Source organism: Ambystoma mexicanum, chromosome 6q (assembly GCF_040938575.1).
Source record: "Ambystoma mexicanum isolate Mex_15411 chromosome 6q, UKY_AmexF1_1, whole genome shotgun sequence".
Lineage (NCBI taxonomy): Eukaryota > Metazoa > Chordata > Amphibia > Caudata > Ambystomatidae > Ambystoma > Ambystoma mexicanum.
Window position 1 is genome coordinate 1,664,778,546 of NC_090937.1, and position 13,400 is coordinate 1,664,791,945.

At 47.8% G+C, this 13,400-nt stretch overlaps 1 protein-coding gene across 5 annotated transcripts in view; it reads right to left on the minus strand.

Annotated features, from left to right (window-relative positions):
- Positions 1-13,400, minus strand: part of LOXL3 (lysyl oxidase like 3) — a 476,927-nt gene that overhangs the window by 44,912 nt on the left and 418,615 nt on the right. For all 5 annotated transcript variants that reach the window (XM_069632513.1, XM_069632512.1, XM_069632511.1 and 2 more), the window contains one exon: positions 10,928-11,171. In XM_069632513.1, the coding sequence (XP_069488614.1) occupies positions 10,928-11,171 (244 nt within the window). The remainder of the gene's footprint in view (positions 1-10,927; positions 11,172-13,400) is intronic.

Here is a 13,400-nt window from a genome sequence, read left to right on the forward strand (position 1 = left end):
GCCTACAGTAAGATGGATGCATTCTCATGCAAAGACAAGAGACAACGACATAGAAAGACAAGACACTGACAGATAAAGAGAATAGGAAGAAGCCTCACAGGAGGCCAGGCGCATCCTCACAAATAGACAGGCATATGTATCTATTATGGTGCCTGTATATAAACATACCCGCAGACAGGCAGGCAAACAGAAAAACAGACATGATCACAGGAAGCACTGCTCACACTCGCAGGAAGACAGGGAAATGTAGAACTGGATGGCCAAGTACAAACATGAAGACAGGAAGATACTCGCACAGAGAAAGACCTATACATTAAGGAAAAAAGGCATGTTTTGAAAGGGATCAAAAGACATGCAAAGGCAACACAGGCCCTTACCCAGAAGGCAACAACCATGCACACACGCACACAGGCACGCGCACACACTTACATACAAGCGCAATGACGTTATAGAGAGATTCCTTTGTATGCTGCCAGAAATATATCCCAGGAACCAGAAGACATATGAACATACATACAATGAAAGATGCATGCACTTACAGGCGACGACCAAAGCAAACATCTCTGCGCACTTAGAGAAGAGCAAAAAGACCCTGGTCTCCTGCAAATTCGCAATTCAGGGATAAGGGCAGGGCATGGCTGCAAACATATTGAAACTTTAGAAGATGTGGCACACATGACACACTAATGCACATAGACAATGCTGTGACGTAGGCAACGAGTCACAGGGCTCGTGCCTAGTCAGATGTTGAGGAGCACGTGCCAATGCATGTGACTTGCACCAGTAAAGGTCCCGAGCGGGCTTAATCCCGTGTCAGCCTGATTATCGCAGCCCGGGACTGCGCACCGGCAATGGGCCTACCTGGCTGCCCTGCCCGACAGGGCATCATCACCACGTGGGGGCCAGAGACCCGCCCCGCTGGGTCTCCGGCCCTGCGCATTGCCGACAGAGCAGAGTCGGAAGAAGAAAGGAAAAGGGATGCTTCAGCAACGCCCTGAAGGGGGGGAAGCCGGGACGTGCCCAGCTCGGCCCGAGAGCCGCTGCGGGAGCATGGTGCTTGGCCACCTGGGGGGCCCTGTGTCAGTGCCGGCCTTCCTGCCGCCATTATCCGCCCTGCATGAAGGGGGCGATGCTTGTTGTGTGTCACCCCTCCTGGGGAGCATGGTAGCTCCCAAGATCTGTATCATGGTCACAACCATCGACTTGGATCGTGAGTCGATCCAAGAGCTGACTCCTGTGTCGTGTTTGAAGCAGCATGCCGTGAGGCCTGCCACGTGGGCCGGCATCAGGATGGCCCCTAGTGAATGGACTTGCCGTGTGATCACGGCAGCTGGGATAACCCCGGCCTGGGTGCCCCCAGAGCCAGTCACGGTGTCCCGCCACGGTGAACCGGGGCATGCAGGGTGCCCCCTGCTGAGAGTTTGCTGCGTGAGAGCACCCCCAAAGGTCTCTGCCGGGTGATTCCGACATCAGCTGTGGCCCGCTCCGGTGATCCGGGAGCGGGCCCCAACAATGCTGGAAGCAGCGAAGCCCGGTGCGATAACGATAGCAGGGTAAATCTCCCACCTGGGGGAGGGAAGCGGATCGCCAGGACTACCTCGGCAACAACATGTAGTAATCTCCCGCTTGAGGGCTAGATAGAGGGCCAGCGCCAAGGGGTTGGGAAAGAAAAAGAGAACGATGAATGAATGTTCCCGCAGGCCGCCATAAAAAAGAAAATACACAAGCTCCTGCCTGGGGGAGAGAGTGCAGCTCGGCCTGGGCCGACACTGTGAAGGAAAGGACGCGCAAAGAGCGAAAGAGCACAACTGATAATAACAATCATGGCAGAGAGAAGTGCACCCATGCCGCTACATTAGTAGTAGGAAGCTCCAGCCAGGGGACAGCCGCAGTGTCTGCGCCAGTTCCTGGGAGCGAGCAGCGGCTCCGGCTCAGGAGAGAGTGATGGGTGCGGCCCCTGCTGCCTCTACAAGTTATGAGAAGTGCAACTTCCGACTGGGGCAGAAGAGGACTGTCACGTTGCCACTCAAGTCAACAAAAGCGGTGCGGCAAGGACTGCTGCTGCTGTCACTGAAGGAAATACCCATGCCAGGGCCAGAAAACAGAGGAGCAACTTGCCCCTCTGGACACATGATAAAGGCACTCCTGCCTGAGGAGCGGTGCACTGACTGAAGCGGAGGCACTCCTGTCTGTTGGAGAGGTGCACTGCCCAAAAAAAGCTCCTACCTCTGGGAGACGAGCGGACCATGAAGCTACAGTTGATGAACACTGTGCCGCAAATGGTCTCTGCCTTAATGCCAGTAAGACTGAACACCACCTCGTTGGGACACCCGCTCCCTCTTTTTCTCTCTCTATCTGGCCCCCTACTCTGGGCCCCCATCATGAGAGGGTAAGAACCTTGGTGTCATTTTTGACTCCACCCTCTCCTTCTCTCCTCACATCTCTGACATCTCTAAGAAGTCATACTATCAGCTGCACCTCCTCAGAGGTATGATTCATTTTCTCACTTTCCCTCAGAAGCTCACTGTCTCCAGAGCTCTGGTCCTCTCTAGGCTGGACTATTGCAACAGCCTCTTTCTAAATCTTCCTGCCTCTACTCTTCGACCTTTACAACTTATCCAGAACTAGACTGCGAGACTTGTCCTTGGCCTCAAGCCCAGGGATCGTATCTCTCCAACTCTGAAATCTCTTCACTGGCTCCCAGTAGCTGCAAGGATCAACTTCTAAACCCTCTGCATTGTCCACAAAGCTTTCTGGGGCATGGGACAGCTCTGCCTCCAACTTTCTCTTCCAAAGCATCTTCCTTCTGGAGCTCTCCGCTCATCCACCTCCAACTCTCTGACGGTCAGACACTTCTCCAAGCAGAGAGTTGGGGTCAGATCCATCTCTTCGGCTGGGGCCTCCATCTGGAACAGCCCCCTGGCCTCTCTCAAACTTGAGTAAAACCACCTCGGTACCGGAAGCAACTCAAGACCTTCCTTTTCGCTTCCGCTTTCTCTCTTCCTCTCCCCTGCTGATGCACCTGACTGCTCCGCGCACTGGCCACCCACTGAACTCGGGCCCAGGCTCCTCCAGGCCCAGTTCCCCTCGCACTGTCTCTGGGCTCCCCAGTACCTAAGGGCCTGTATCTGCAACCCTGGAGTCCCTTCTCTCTGCACTTATGAGCCACCCGCTGGCTGCACTTGTGAATTAACTGCACTTCCTCCTTCTTTTCCCCCCTGCCATTTCTCACCGTCCCTCTTCACCGCACTTGCGCAATCTGAATGACACAAGTCCTAGTAAGATCGTTATTTTGTCCTCCCTTGTTCCCCCTCCTTGTCTTGTCGCGCCTAGAAACACTTATCATGCCATGTCTACAGCAAGTGGGATATCCTCACTTGATGGAAGCTGTACAGCTTATGCCGCACCCGTGTGAAGCATCAGTGTCCACAACAAGTGGGATATCCTCACTTGATGGAAGCAGTACAGCGTATGCCTCACCAGTATCTACAGCAAGTGGGATATCTTCAATTGATGTAAGCAGTACAGCTTATGCCTCACCAGTATCTACAGCAAGTGGGATATCGTCACTCGATGGAAGCAGTACAGCGTATGCCTCACCAGTATCTACAGCAAGTGGGATATCTTCACTCGATGGAAGCAGTACAGCGTATGCCTCACCAGTATCTACAGCAAGTGGGATATCTTCACTTGATGGAAGCAGTACAGCCTATGCCTCACCAGTATCTACAGCAAGTGGGATATCTTCACTTGATGTGAGCAGTACAGCTTATGCCTCACCAGTATCTCCAGCAAGTGGGATATCTTCACTTGATGGAAGCAGTACAGCGTATGCCTCACCAGTATCTACAGCAAGTGGGATATCTTCACTTGATGGAAGCAGTACAGCGTATGCCTCACCAGTATCTACAGCAAGTGGGATATCTTCACTTGATGGAAGCAGTACAGTGCATGCCTCACCAGTATCTACAGCAAGTGGGATATCTTCACTTGATGGAAGCAGTACAGTGCATGCCTCACCAGTATCTACAGCAAGTGGGATATCTTCACTTGATGGAAGCTGTACAGCTTATGCCGCACCCGTGTGAAGCATCAGTGTCCACAACAAGTGGGATATACTCACTTGATGGAAGCAGTACAACTTATGCCTCACCAGTATCTACAGCAAGTGGGATATCCTCACTTGATGGAAGCAGTACAGCCTTTAGCTCACCAGTATCTACAGAAAGTGGGATATCCTCACTTGATGTAAGCAGTACAGCTTATGCCCCACCAGTATCTACAGCAAGTGGGATATCCTCACTTGATGGAAGCAGTACAGCTTATGCCCGCCCGTGTGAAGCATCAGTGTCCACAGCATGTGGGATATCCTCACTTGATGTAAGCAGTAGAGCTTATGCCTCACCAGTATCTACAGCAAGTGGGATATCCTCACTTGATAGAAGCAGTACAGCCTATAGCTCACCAGTATCTACAGCAAGTGGGATATCCCCACTTGATAGAAGCAGTACAGCCTATAGCTCACCAGTATCTACAGCAAGTGGGATATCCTCACTTGATGGAAGCAGTAGAGCCTATAGCTCACCAGTATCTACAGCAAGTGGGATATCCTCACTTGATAGAAGCAGTACAGCCTATAGCTCACCAGTATCTACAGCAAGTGGGATATCCTCACTTGATGGAAGCAGTAGAGCCTATAGCTCACCAGTATCTACAGCAAGTGGGATATCCTCACTTGATAGAAGCAGTACAGCCTATAGCTCACCAGTATCTACAGCAAGTGGGATATCCTCACTTGATGGAAGCAGTAGAGCCTATAGCTCACCAGTATCTACAGCAAGTGGGATATCCTCACTTGATAGAAGCAGTACAGCCTATAGCTCACCAGTATCTACAGCAAGTGGGATATTCTCACTTGATGGAAGCAGTAGAGGTTATGCCGCACCAGTATCTACTGCAAGTGGGATATCCTCACTTGATGGAAGCAGTACAGCCTATAGCTCACCAGTATCTACAGCAAGTGGGATATCCTCACTTGATGGAAGCAGTACAGCCTATAGGTCACCAGTATCTACAGCAAGTGGGATATCCTCACTTGATGGAAGCAGTACAGCCTATAGCTCACCAGTGTCTACAGCAAGTGGGATATCCTCACTTGATGGAAGCAGTAGAGGTTATGCCTCACCAGTATCTCCAGCAAGTGGGATATCTTCACTTGATGGAAGCAGTACAGCGTATGCCTCACCAGTATCTACAGCAAGTGGGATATCCTCACTTGATGGAAGCAGTACAGCTTATGCCCCACCAGTATCTACAGCAAGTGGGATATCTTCACTTGATGGAAGCAGTAGAGCTTATGCCTCACCAGAATCTACAGCAAGTGGGATATCCTCACTTGATAGAAGCAGTACAGCTTATGCCTCACCAGTATCTGCAGCAAGTGGGATATCCTCACTTGATGGAAGCAGTAGAGCTTATGCCTCACCAGAATCTACAGCAAGTGGGATATCCTCACTTGATAGAAGCAGTACAGCCTATAGCTCACCAGTATCTACAGCAAGTGGGATATCCTCACTTGATGGAAGCAGTAGAGCCTATAGCTCACCAGTATCTACAGCAAGTGGGATATCCTCACTTGATGGAAGCAGTACAGCTTATGCCTCACCAGTATCTACTGCAAGTGGGATATCCTCACTTGATGGAAGCAGTACAGCGTATGCCTCACCAGTATCTACAGCAAGTGGGATATTCTCACTTGATGGAAGCAGTAGAGGTTATGCCGCACCAGTATCTACTGCAAGTGGGATATCCTCACTTGATGGAAGCAGTACAGCCTATAGCTCACCAGTATCTACTGCAAGTGGGATATCCTCACTTGATGGAAGCAGTACAGCTTATGTCACATTGTATATGCGATGGGCACTGTTTTATTGATAATTCTGAAGGTATATTTTCCATTTGTCCATGACAGTGCATCAACGTCCAGGATTCGGCGGTTGGCGTTTCCCAAAACAGTAGCTGGAGCCAGTTAATTGCAACTGTGGGTTCCTCTACTTCTACGATACCTTAAAGTCCATGAATGCAGAACAACACAAGAATCCTGGGTGATATCCGGGAACAGGATATCACCAAACTCACACAACTTGCGTATTTCAAATCAAGAGGGGTGTTCCATCCAGCAGTGGATGGGCTCGCGTCCTTTGGGGGGCAGTGCCAGAGCTGAGGAATGGTCTGTGCACTGCTTCAAAAACACAAAGACATCCTTTGTCGACTCTACTGCACAACCCGAGGGTAGGTTATTGCCTATTGCCCTCAGTTTGTCCAGTCCCAGCACCCTACACTCAGATGTGTCACTATATCGTAGAAGGCGGTTCTGGCAAACAGACCCTATTAGCTTGGGGATCAATAGCATAACTCTCCATTTACCCTTTAAAAGTAGTCTGCCATGATCTCATTTCTGTCCCAGCAGGGTATCTTTAGGTTGCCTATTAGTGGTGCTTAGGCGCCACCTACAGACTGAAACTATTGCATTGGAGTACAGCTAGGAGGGAGATGCCATGTGAGGAGGGTCGCAAAGCTTGCATGTCTTGTTTGGTTATTTACCCACCCACGGACTACCCATGCCCATGACCATGCTAATCCGTATGGCCTTCTGTCACTCCCCACGCTATACACATCCTCCTGGGATCTGTTTCATCAAGGTCTATCAAGCAGTAACATCAACCTTTAGCCTGCCAGTGTTGTTTCTAAGCAGTCTGTTGAGAGTTCAGGGCCTAATTACAGCTGTATACGGCTACTGGCGTATTAATAATGTCTTAACGAACAATGCCAGCAGCCACTTCATTTATACCTGTTCCTTGCACCGAAGTCCTGTTAAGAACAAGCATGGACAAAGCCAACTGTTTAGGCTTGTGTATAGGTTTGGGACTGGCATTTTCCAGCCACGGCTGTCGTATGCACAGGTAATCCCAGCACTGTCCAGTTCCATGATGCCAATCTCATGCGCAGCCATTTCAATGGGAAGGAACTGGCCGGTCTCAACTACCTGCACTTCTTTTATTTACAATACCCTAGTACTGGTACTTGTCAGCAGGAAGCCAATATATTTAATGGGAGAGCACTGGTACTTTTCGACAATAATCATGCTCTCTGGGATGATGAGTCCCTGCACTTCTGTGTTTCCATTTCAAGCACAGCCTCTGCAAACGCAAAAGGCATAACTATTGGCGTTGCCAATGCTTGTTCCTATATGTTAGGGTGCCCACTGTGGAGCTAGGTTTCCTGTGCAGACAATGCACCGGTAGACCTTTTTCGGAACCATGAAGGCATTTTTCACATTTGATGCCCTTTCACTGGCTTACACATGCACCCGAAGGTATCATGGCGCTGGAGAAGAGGAAAAAAGCAGAATTCTAATGCGGACAGATTTTCAGTCGAACAGATGTGTTTTTAAGGCTCTTCTGAAAGGCCAGTGATTCGACAGATTTTTCAAGGTTAAAGGAAGACTGTTCCACAATTGAGCCGAGCCGACCGAGAAGGTCCTCCCACCCATGTGGGAGCGTCGATAAGAGAGAACGACAACTAGACCCACAGCCACAGATCTCAATGGCCGCATGGGAGGATAACAGGTAATCTTGTCTCGCAGGTATTCCGCCCCTTGATCATGCAGGGTGCGATGCACCAAGCACAGGGCCTTAAAAAACAATGTGCTATTTAACAGGCAGTCAGGGTAAAGAGCGCAGAACCGGAGAGATGTAAGCCCTGTACAGAGAGCCAGTAGCCACCTGTGCAGCCACATTCTGAAGACGCTGAAACCGCTGGACTAGACCCTTCGGCTGGGCCAGATATAATGAGTTACAATAGTCCAGAGGACTTGGTACTAGGGCTTCAACTACCGGGGATGAAAATGACGGGATGTGAACGGGCGAACCGTCTTTAAAATGTTTAGGTGAAAATGGCCTGCCTGGCGCAACTTGTGCCTCCATAGAGAGTGAAGCCGAGACCACTACACCTCGGTTCTTCACCTTGACAGTCGGAACCGGTAGTGGACCAAGAGAGGAAGGCCAAAAAGAAGACACCCAAAGTGAAGGATCAGGGGGAGAACCCACCACCAGCACATCAGTCTTGTCTCCATTGAACCCCAGCCAATTGTGGTTCATCCATGCCCCCACGGCAGTCAGGCACTGAAACAAGAGCGACGACAGCTCAGCCTGATCAACCTCTAAACGGATCAGGATCTGAGTGCCGTCTGCATATGAATAGCACCTCATGCCGAAGGAGCTGATGAGGCACACAAGAGGCCAGATATAAATGTTGAAGAGAATGGAAGAATAGGGGGATCCCTGTGGGACACCACAGCAAAGAGAGAAAGAGCGAGACAGAAAGGAGGAAGTGAGAGAGTTTGAGTTCTCTCTGTCAGAAACAAAGTGAACCAGGTAAGAACCCGACCGGAGATTCCAACTTGGGCCAGGCGAGCGAGAAGGATGGGGTGGTCGACAGTGTCAAAGGCCGCTGACAGATCTAATAGGATCAGGGCCCCAACCCCTGGGCCAAGTCGTCTTGGACAGAGACCAAAACACTCTCAGTGCCCCGACCTGGCCTGAAGCCAGATTTGTCAGGATCAAAGAGCTCTGTAGATTCCATAGAGGCGGACAGAAGGGGGGGAACCAGTGACTCCAAAGGTTTCATATAAAAATGGTAGAAGTGAACGTGGACGATAATTGGAAGGCAACAGAGGGTAAAGTGAAGCAATGCCAGATGGGCAGGAGGCATTAACTGCCCCTGTAATTTCCTTCATCACGGCTAGTGGAATGAAGGGGCGCCCGACAATGTGTTGGATGGCAGTAAGTACATCTACTTCGGTAAAGAGAGGAAAGGAGGAGCAGCCTTCCGAAACTGTCAAGCTTATTTGAACTTAAGGTCAGATATAAGGGCAGATCTTGTCGTTGCAGCTAGCGCAATGCAGGTGCGTATGGTATCCATTTTTGTGGTAAAGTATTGTGCCAATGAGTCTCAGAGAGCTTGTGTAGGACTGACAGAGGGTGGTAAGACTGGCTGCACAGGAAAGAGATCTCACCACCGAGAAAAGGGCCTTAGGTTGGCCAAGCGAAGATTCAATATTCTGGGCATAAAAAGTCCTCTTCGCTCCCACAATAGCTGCCGAACAGGAAGCCGTCCAAGCTTTATAATGTTATGTAAGGTTAGGATTATACGCTATCCGCCACTTACATTCAGCCTGACGCATAGCAAGACGGAGCGCTTTAAGATCCTCAGAAAGCCAGGGTTCCGCAGGCAACACATGCTTCACCATGCAATCTGCGCTCAGGACCTGCTGAGAAGCATCACACATGTTTCACCATGCAATCTGCACTCAGGACCTGCTGAGAAGCATCACACATGTTTCACCATGCAATCTGCACTCAGGACCTGCTGAGAAGCATCACACATGTTTCACAATGCAATCTGCACTCAGGACCTGCTGAGAAGCATCACACATGTTTCACCATGCAATCTGCACTCAGGACCTGCTGAGAAGCATCACACATGTTTCACCATGCAATCTGCACTCAGGACCTGCTGAGAAGCATCACACATGTTTCACCATGCAATCTGCACTCAGGACCTGCTGAGAAGCATCACACATGTTTCACCATGCAATCTGCACTCAGGACCTGCTGAGAAGCATCACACATGTTTCACAATGCAATCTGCACTCAGGACCTGCTGAGAAGCATCACACATGTTTCACCATGCAATCTGCACTCAGGACCTGCTGAGAAGCATCACACATGTTTCACCATGCAATCTGCACTCAGGACCTGCTGAGAAGCATCACACATGTTTCACCATGCAATCTGCACTCAGGACCTGCTGAGAAGCATCACACATGTTTCACCATGCAATCTGCACTCAGGACCTGCTGAGAAGCATCACACATGTTTCACAATGCAATCTTCATTCAGGACCTACTGAGAAGCATCACACATGTTTCACCATGCAATCTGCACTCAGGACCTGCTGAGAGCCAATGGCTTAATTTCTGTTGTAAATGTGCTCCGGGTGTAATATAAACCTCTTAACAAAGTGTGCCTTCAGTCACTTGATTTATACGCAATATGTGTCTGCTCGCATATGGTCCTTCCCCTGAAGTCCTGGCAAAAGCAAGCATGGCAAGCCATCTGTTTTGGCTTGTATATGTTACTAGTCATTCACCAGTCAGTGCTATCTTGTCCCCGGGGTAATCACACGATTCTCCAGTGTGGCAGTGACTTATAAATGCCTACCCCACGCCTATAGAAAACCAAAGAGTATTGGCTTTGCCTATGCTTGTTGCTTATACTCTCAATGCTGTTTGGGCACCAACCCAGATTGTAATTGTCTTGTATGGGTTGTTTGCTGCATAAAGCACGTAGGTGTAGGTCTTTGCATTGTTGTGAATGGTGAGGGGTTGAAGAAGTGAGCCCTGCCGTACCATTGTGTGTCACGTGACCTTTGGAGATATAGTGCAAGGCATTACAAACTGCATGAATCAAGTCAACCCATGGTGGTGTAGGTCAAAGAGTGGATGGGAGCACTAAGGAGGTGTGCTGTCCACTGGTTTCTCAGATGCTTTTGTGTTCCATATGTTGAGTGGAGAGGATTCCTGGGAGTTGGACCCTGAAGTGTAGAAGAGATGGTTGTTTTATTGGTCTAATACATTTCTAAGCACTGAGATTTGTTCAAGCCCTGACTAGTCTCTGTTTGAGGTCTCAGCCATGCCAAGCCAAAACGCTTCTCAGGGAGAACATGCCCATAACAGGTTAGCAGACCTGCTAGATGCAGATACGGTAAGTTGAAGCGAATGATTATGGGATAAGACTGCCAGCCTCTCAGCCACGAGACCCACAGAGCATTCCCCACCACAAGCCATGGTCCGCCCACCATTTACCTATGGCATTCGTGCCACACCCAGGAGTGGCGGCCCGCCTTTGGGCGGAAGTCGGCCCGACCGTTGTTGTGGATCTGTGAAGAGAAGCGAAACAGTCGCCGGTGTCCGTACGGCCAGTTGGCATTCCGCGCTGTGCTAGACAGGCAGTTCTCTTCAGCGGCACAGTACAGCATGTGCAAAGGCCGGTCCTCGATGTAGGCGGTCTCCTGAACGAGTTTGGCATGAAGAAGCAGGTCAGAAGCCGCTGTAAAAGAGACATAGGTAAAGGGTAGGAGAGTGAGGACCGGGTTCTGATTAGTGGGCTGGTGGCAACAGTGTAATTAATATGCAAATGGTACACATATGATGGCTTCATCGTTGTGTAGCATGGGAGAAAAGCATACCTTAAGATGCACTGCGGGAGCAGGACAGAGAGTGTCTAAATGTGTGCTTTAGCTGCTTTGACCTTGAAGAGCAGTTTGATTGTAAATAGCTCCAGAATTTGACATTATACTACGGACTGGATATTATTGCAATTGTATAAAGGAACAAGGATCAAAGCTATAGCTCCTTAACAATGTTCTTAGGGGGTAAGAGGGTTGGTAGGAGTTCGCACCAGAGGGACAGGCAGTTTACTGACCATGCATTTGTGTTTTCTGCAATTAAGGACATTTCTATATTGATACTTGACACAGGATCTTCTAAATTAATTTGGATAAATGGTAACTTTAAGGTTGTTGTTTCCCTAGTCCTATTAGGACTAGTTTCCTATAGTTCCAATTAGGTTTTGACACAACAAATTTAACATTCAATAGCTTTCTCTGAAGATAAGCGTAAATACATTGTGCATCTACAATGGTCAATGTTGTTCTCTTTTGAACGTTGTAAGTCAAGTTATGGCCTACCATGCGGTTACAAACTCCTATTCATATTCTCTGGACATAAACCCTGCTTCACTGACCTTAACCTGGAATTAAGCCTTTTGGGAAATATATACAAATGGAAAGGATACAAATGATAATTTCACATTGAAAAATAAATATTTGAGCTGCATCCCGTACACAGCATTTGAAAGAAATGCATGCGAGGAAATGTGATGTCAGCAGCCTATCTACAACAAGAGTGTATTTCTTCACAGTAAATGACAAGGCCAAGGAAATCATTACTTCTAGTTATATAGAGGAATATAGCAATATTTATTAAATGGGGAACACTCCAGTCTGGGATGAAAAGCACAGCATTTTATAGAAAAGCAAAAAATCAAATTGAGGCCTACATTATTTCTGCTTTTTCTTTGCAGGACTTGGAGTCAGCATTATCAAATAAAAACACTTAAAGTGCACATATTTGAGATGAGCTTGATTGCAAATATGTTATAATGTTGCCCCTGTTTAAAGAAATAATTAGAACACGGACCTATGGAAAAGAAGATTGGAGCAACTGCTACATTTGTGAATGAAGCAGCAATATTGTATTAAACCCATTACATGTAAAGGAAAATAATTGCCTCCTTGAACTTTACCCATTACATCATATTTTCTTGAATAGTTTGAGATGAGACAGGAAATAGATGTTTTGAAGTTGAATGATAGAAAAACCTACAAAAGAGCATAGGCATTAAACATAACTATGGGGAAGAGGGAAGGGATTTGTGGAAATTCATATTTGCTTGAAATTGCTTTCTTATTTTAGCCAGTGATGAAGCAACTTCACAGCCAGTATTTCTAGTGATATTTGATCAATTTGGGTAAAGCCCCACAAATCTGGATCATTGCTGCTTTCTGTGTGGTGTAGTGAGAGCCAAAGCTTAGACATGGGTCGGACGTGGGGGGATAAACATCTAACATATGGACATGCATCTATCCTTAAAAGCAGCTACTGGGGGAATAATTAAGAATGGAAAACGTGGGCAAGCCAGCTTTTGGCAAAATGGTCCTCGATAAAGCCTAGTTGGTGGAGTCAACATTACACCATAAAATGATGTTTACTTGATAACCATAATGTGTGGTTCCTCTTACCCCTCCAACACAGTTTCTTTTAATACTGATGAATAGGTAGTAACGTAGTTCTTATGGGGTAGTAAAACGGCAAGGAATTGTCCAGTGATATTGCACAGAATCAAGGATATTGAGGCAGTAACTTTCCATTATGAATTATGAGGGGTCATTAGTTCAAGGACAGGTGCTGTACCTCTAACCCCTACAGAAGGCCCAACCATGAGCGACTTGGATTGTGGGAGGTGTAAGATAAACTCTCATTCTCCATATAAAAGTACCCAAAGACATGCATATAATATCTTAATTTCTTTTCTTCACTTAATTAGAGATTCTTGTAGGTAAAATATAACGCTACATCAAAATCCATGGTTTTGAATTATCCAGCTTTCGATAAGACAGGCCTAATATTTAAGAACTATTGATTTATTGAGAGTGATTCTAAATTATTTGAAGGGTTAATGGTCATTTTAACAATTAAAAGTGATTTAAATTCGTTT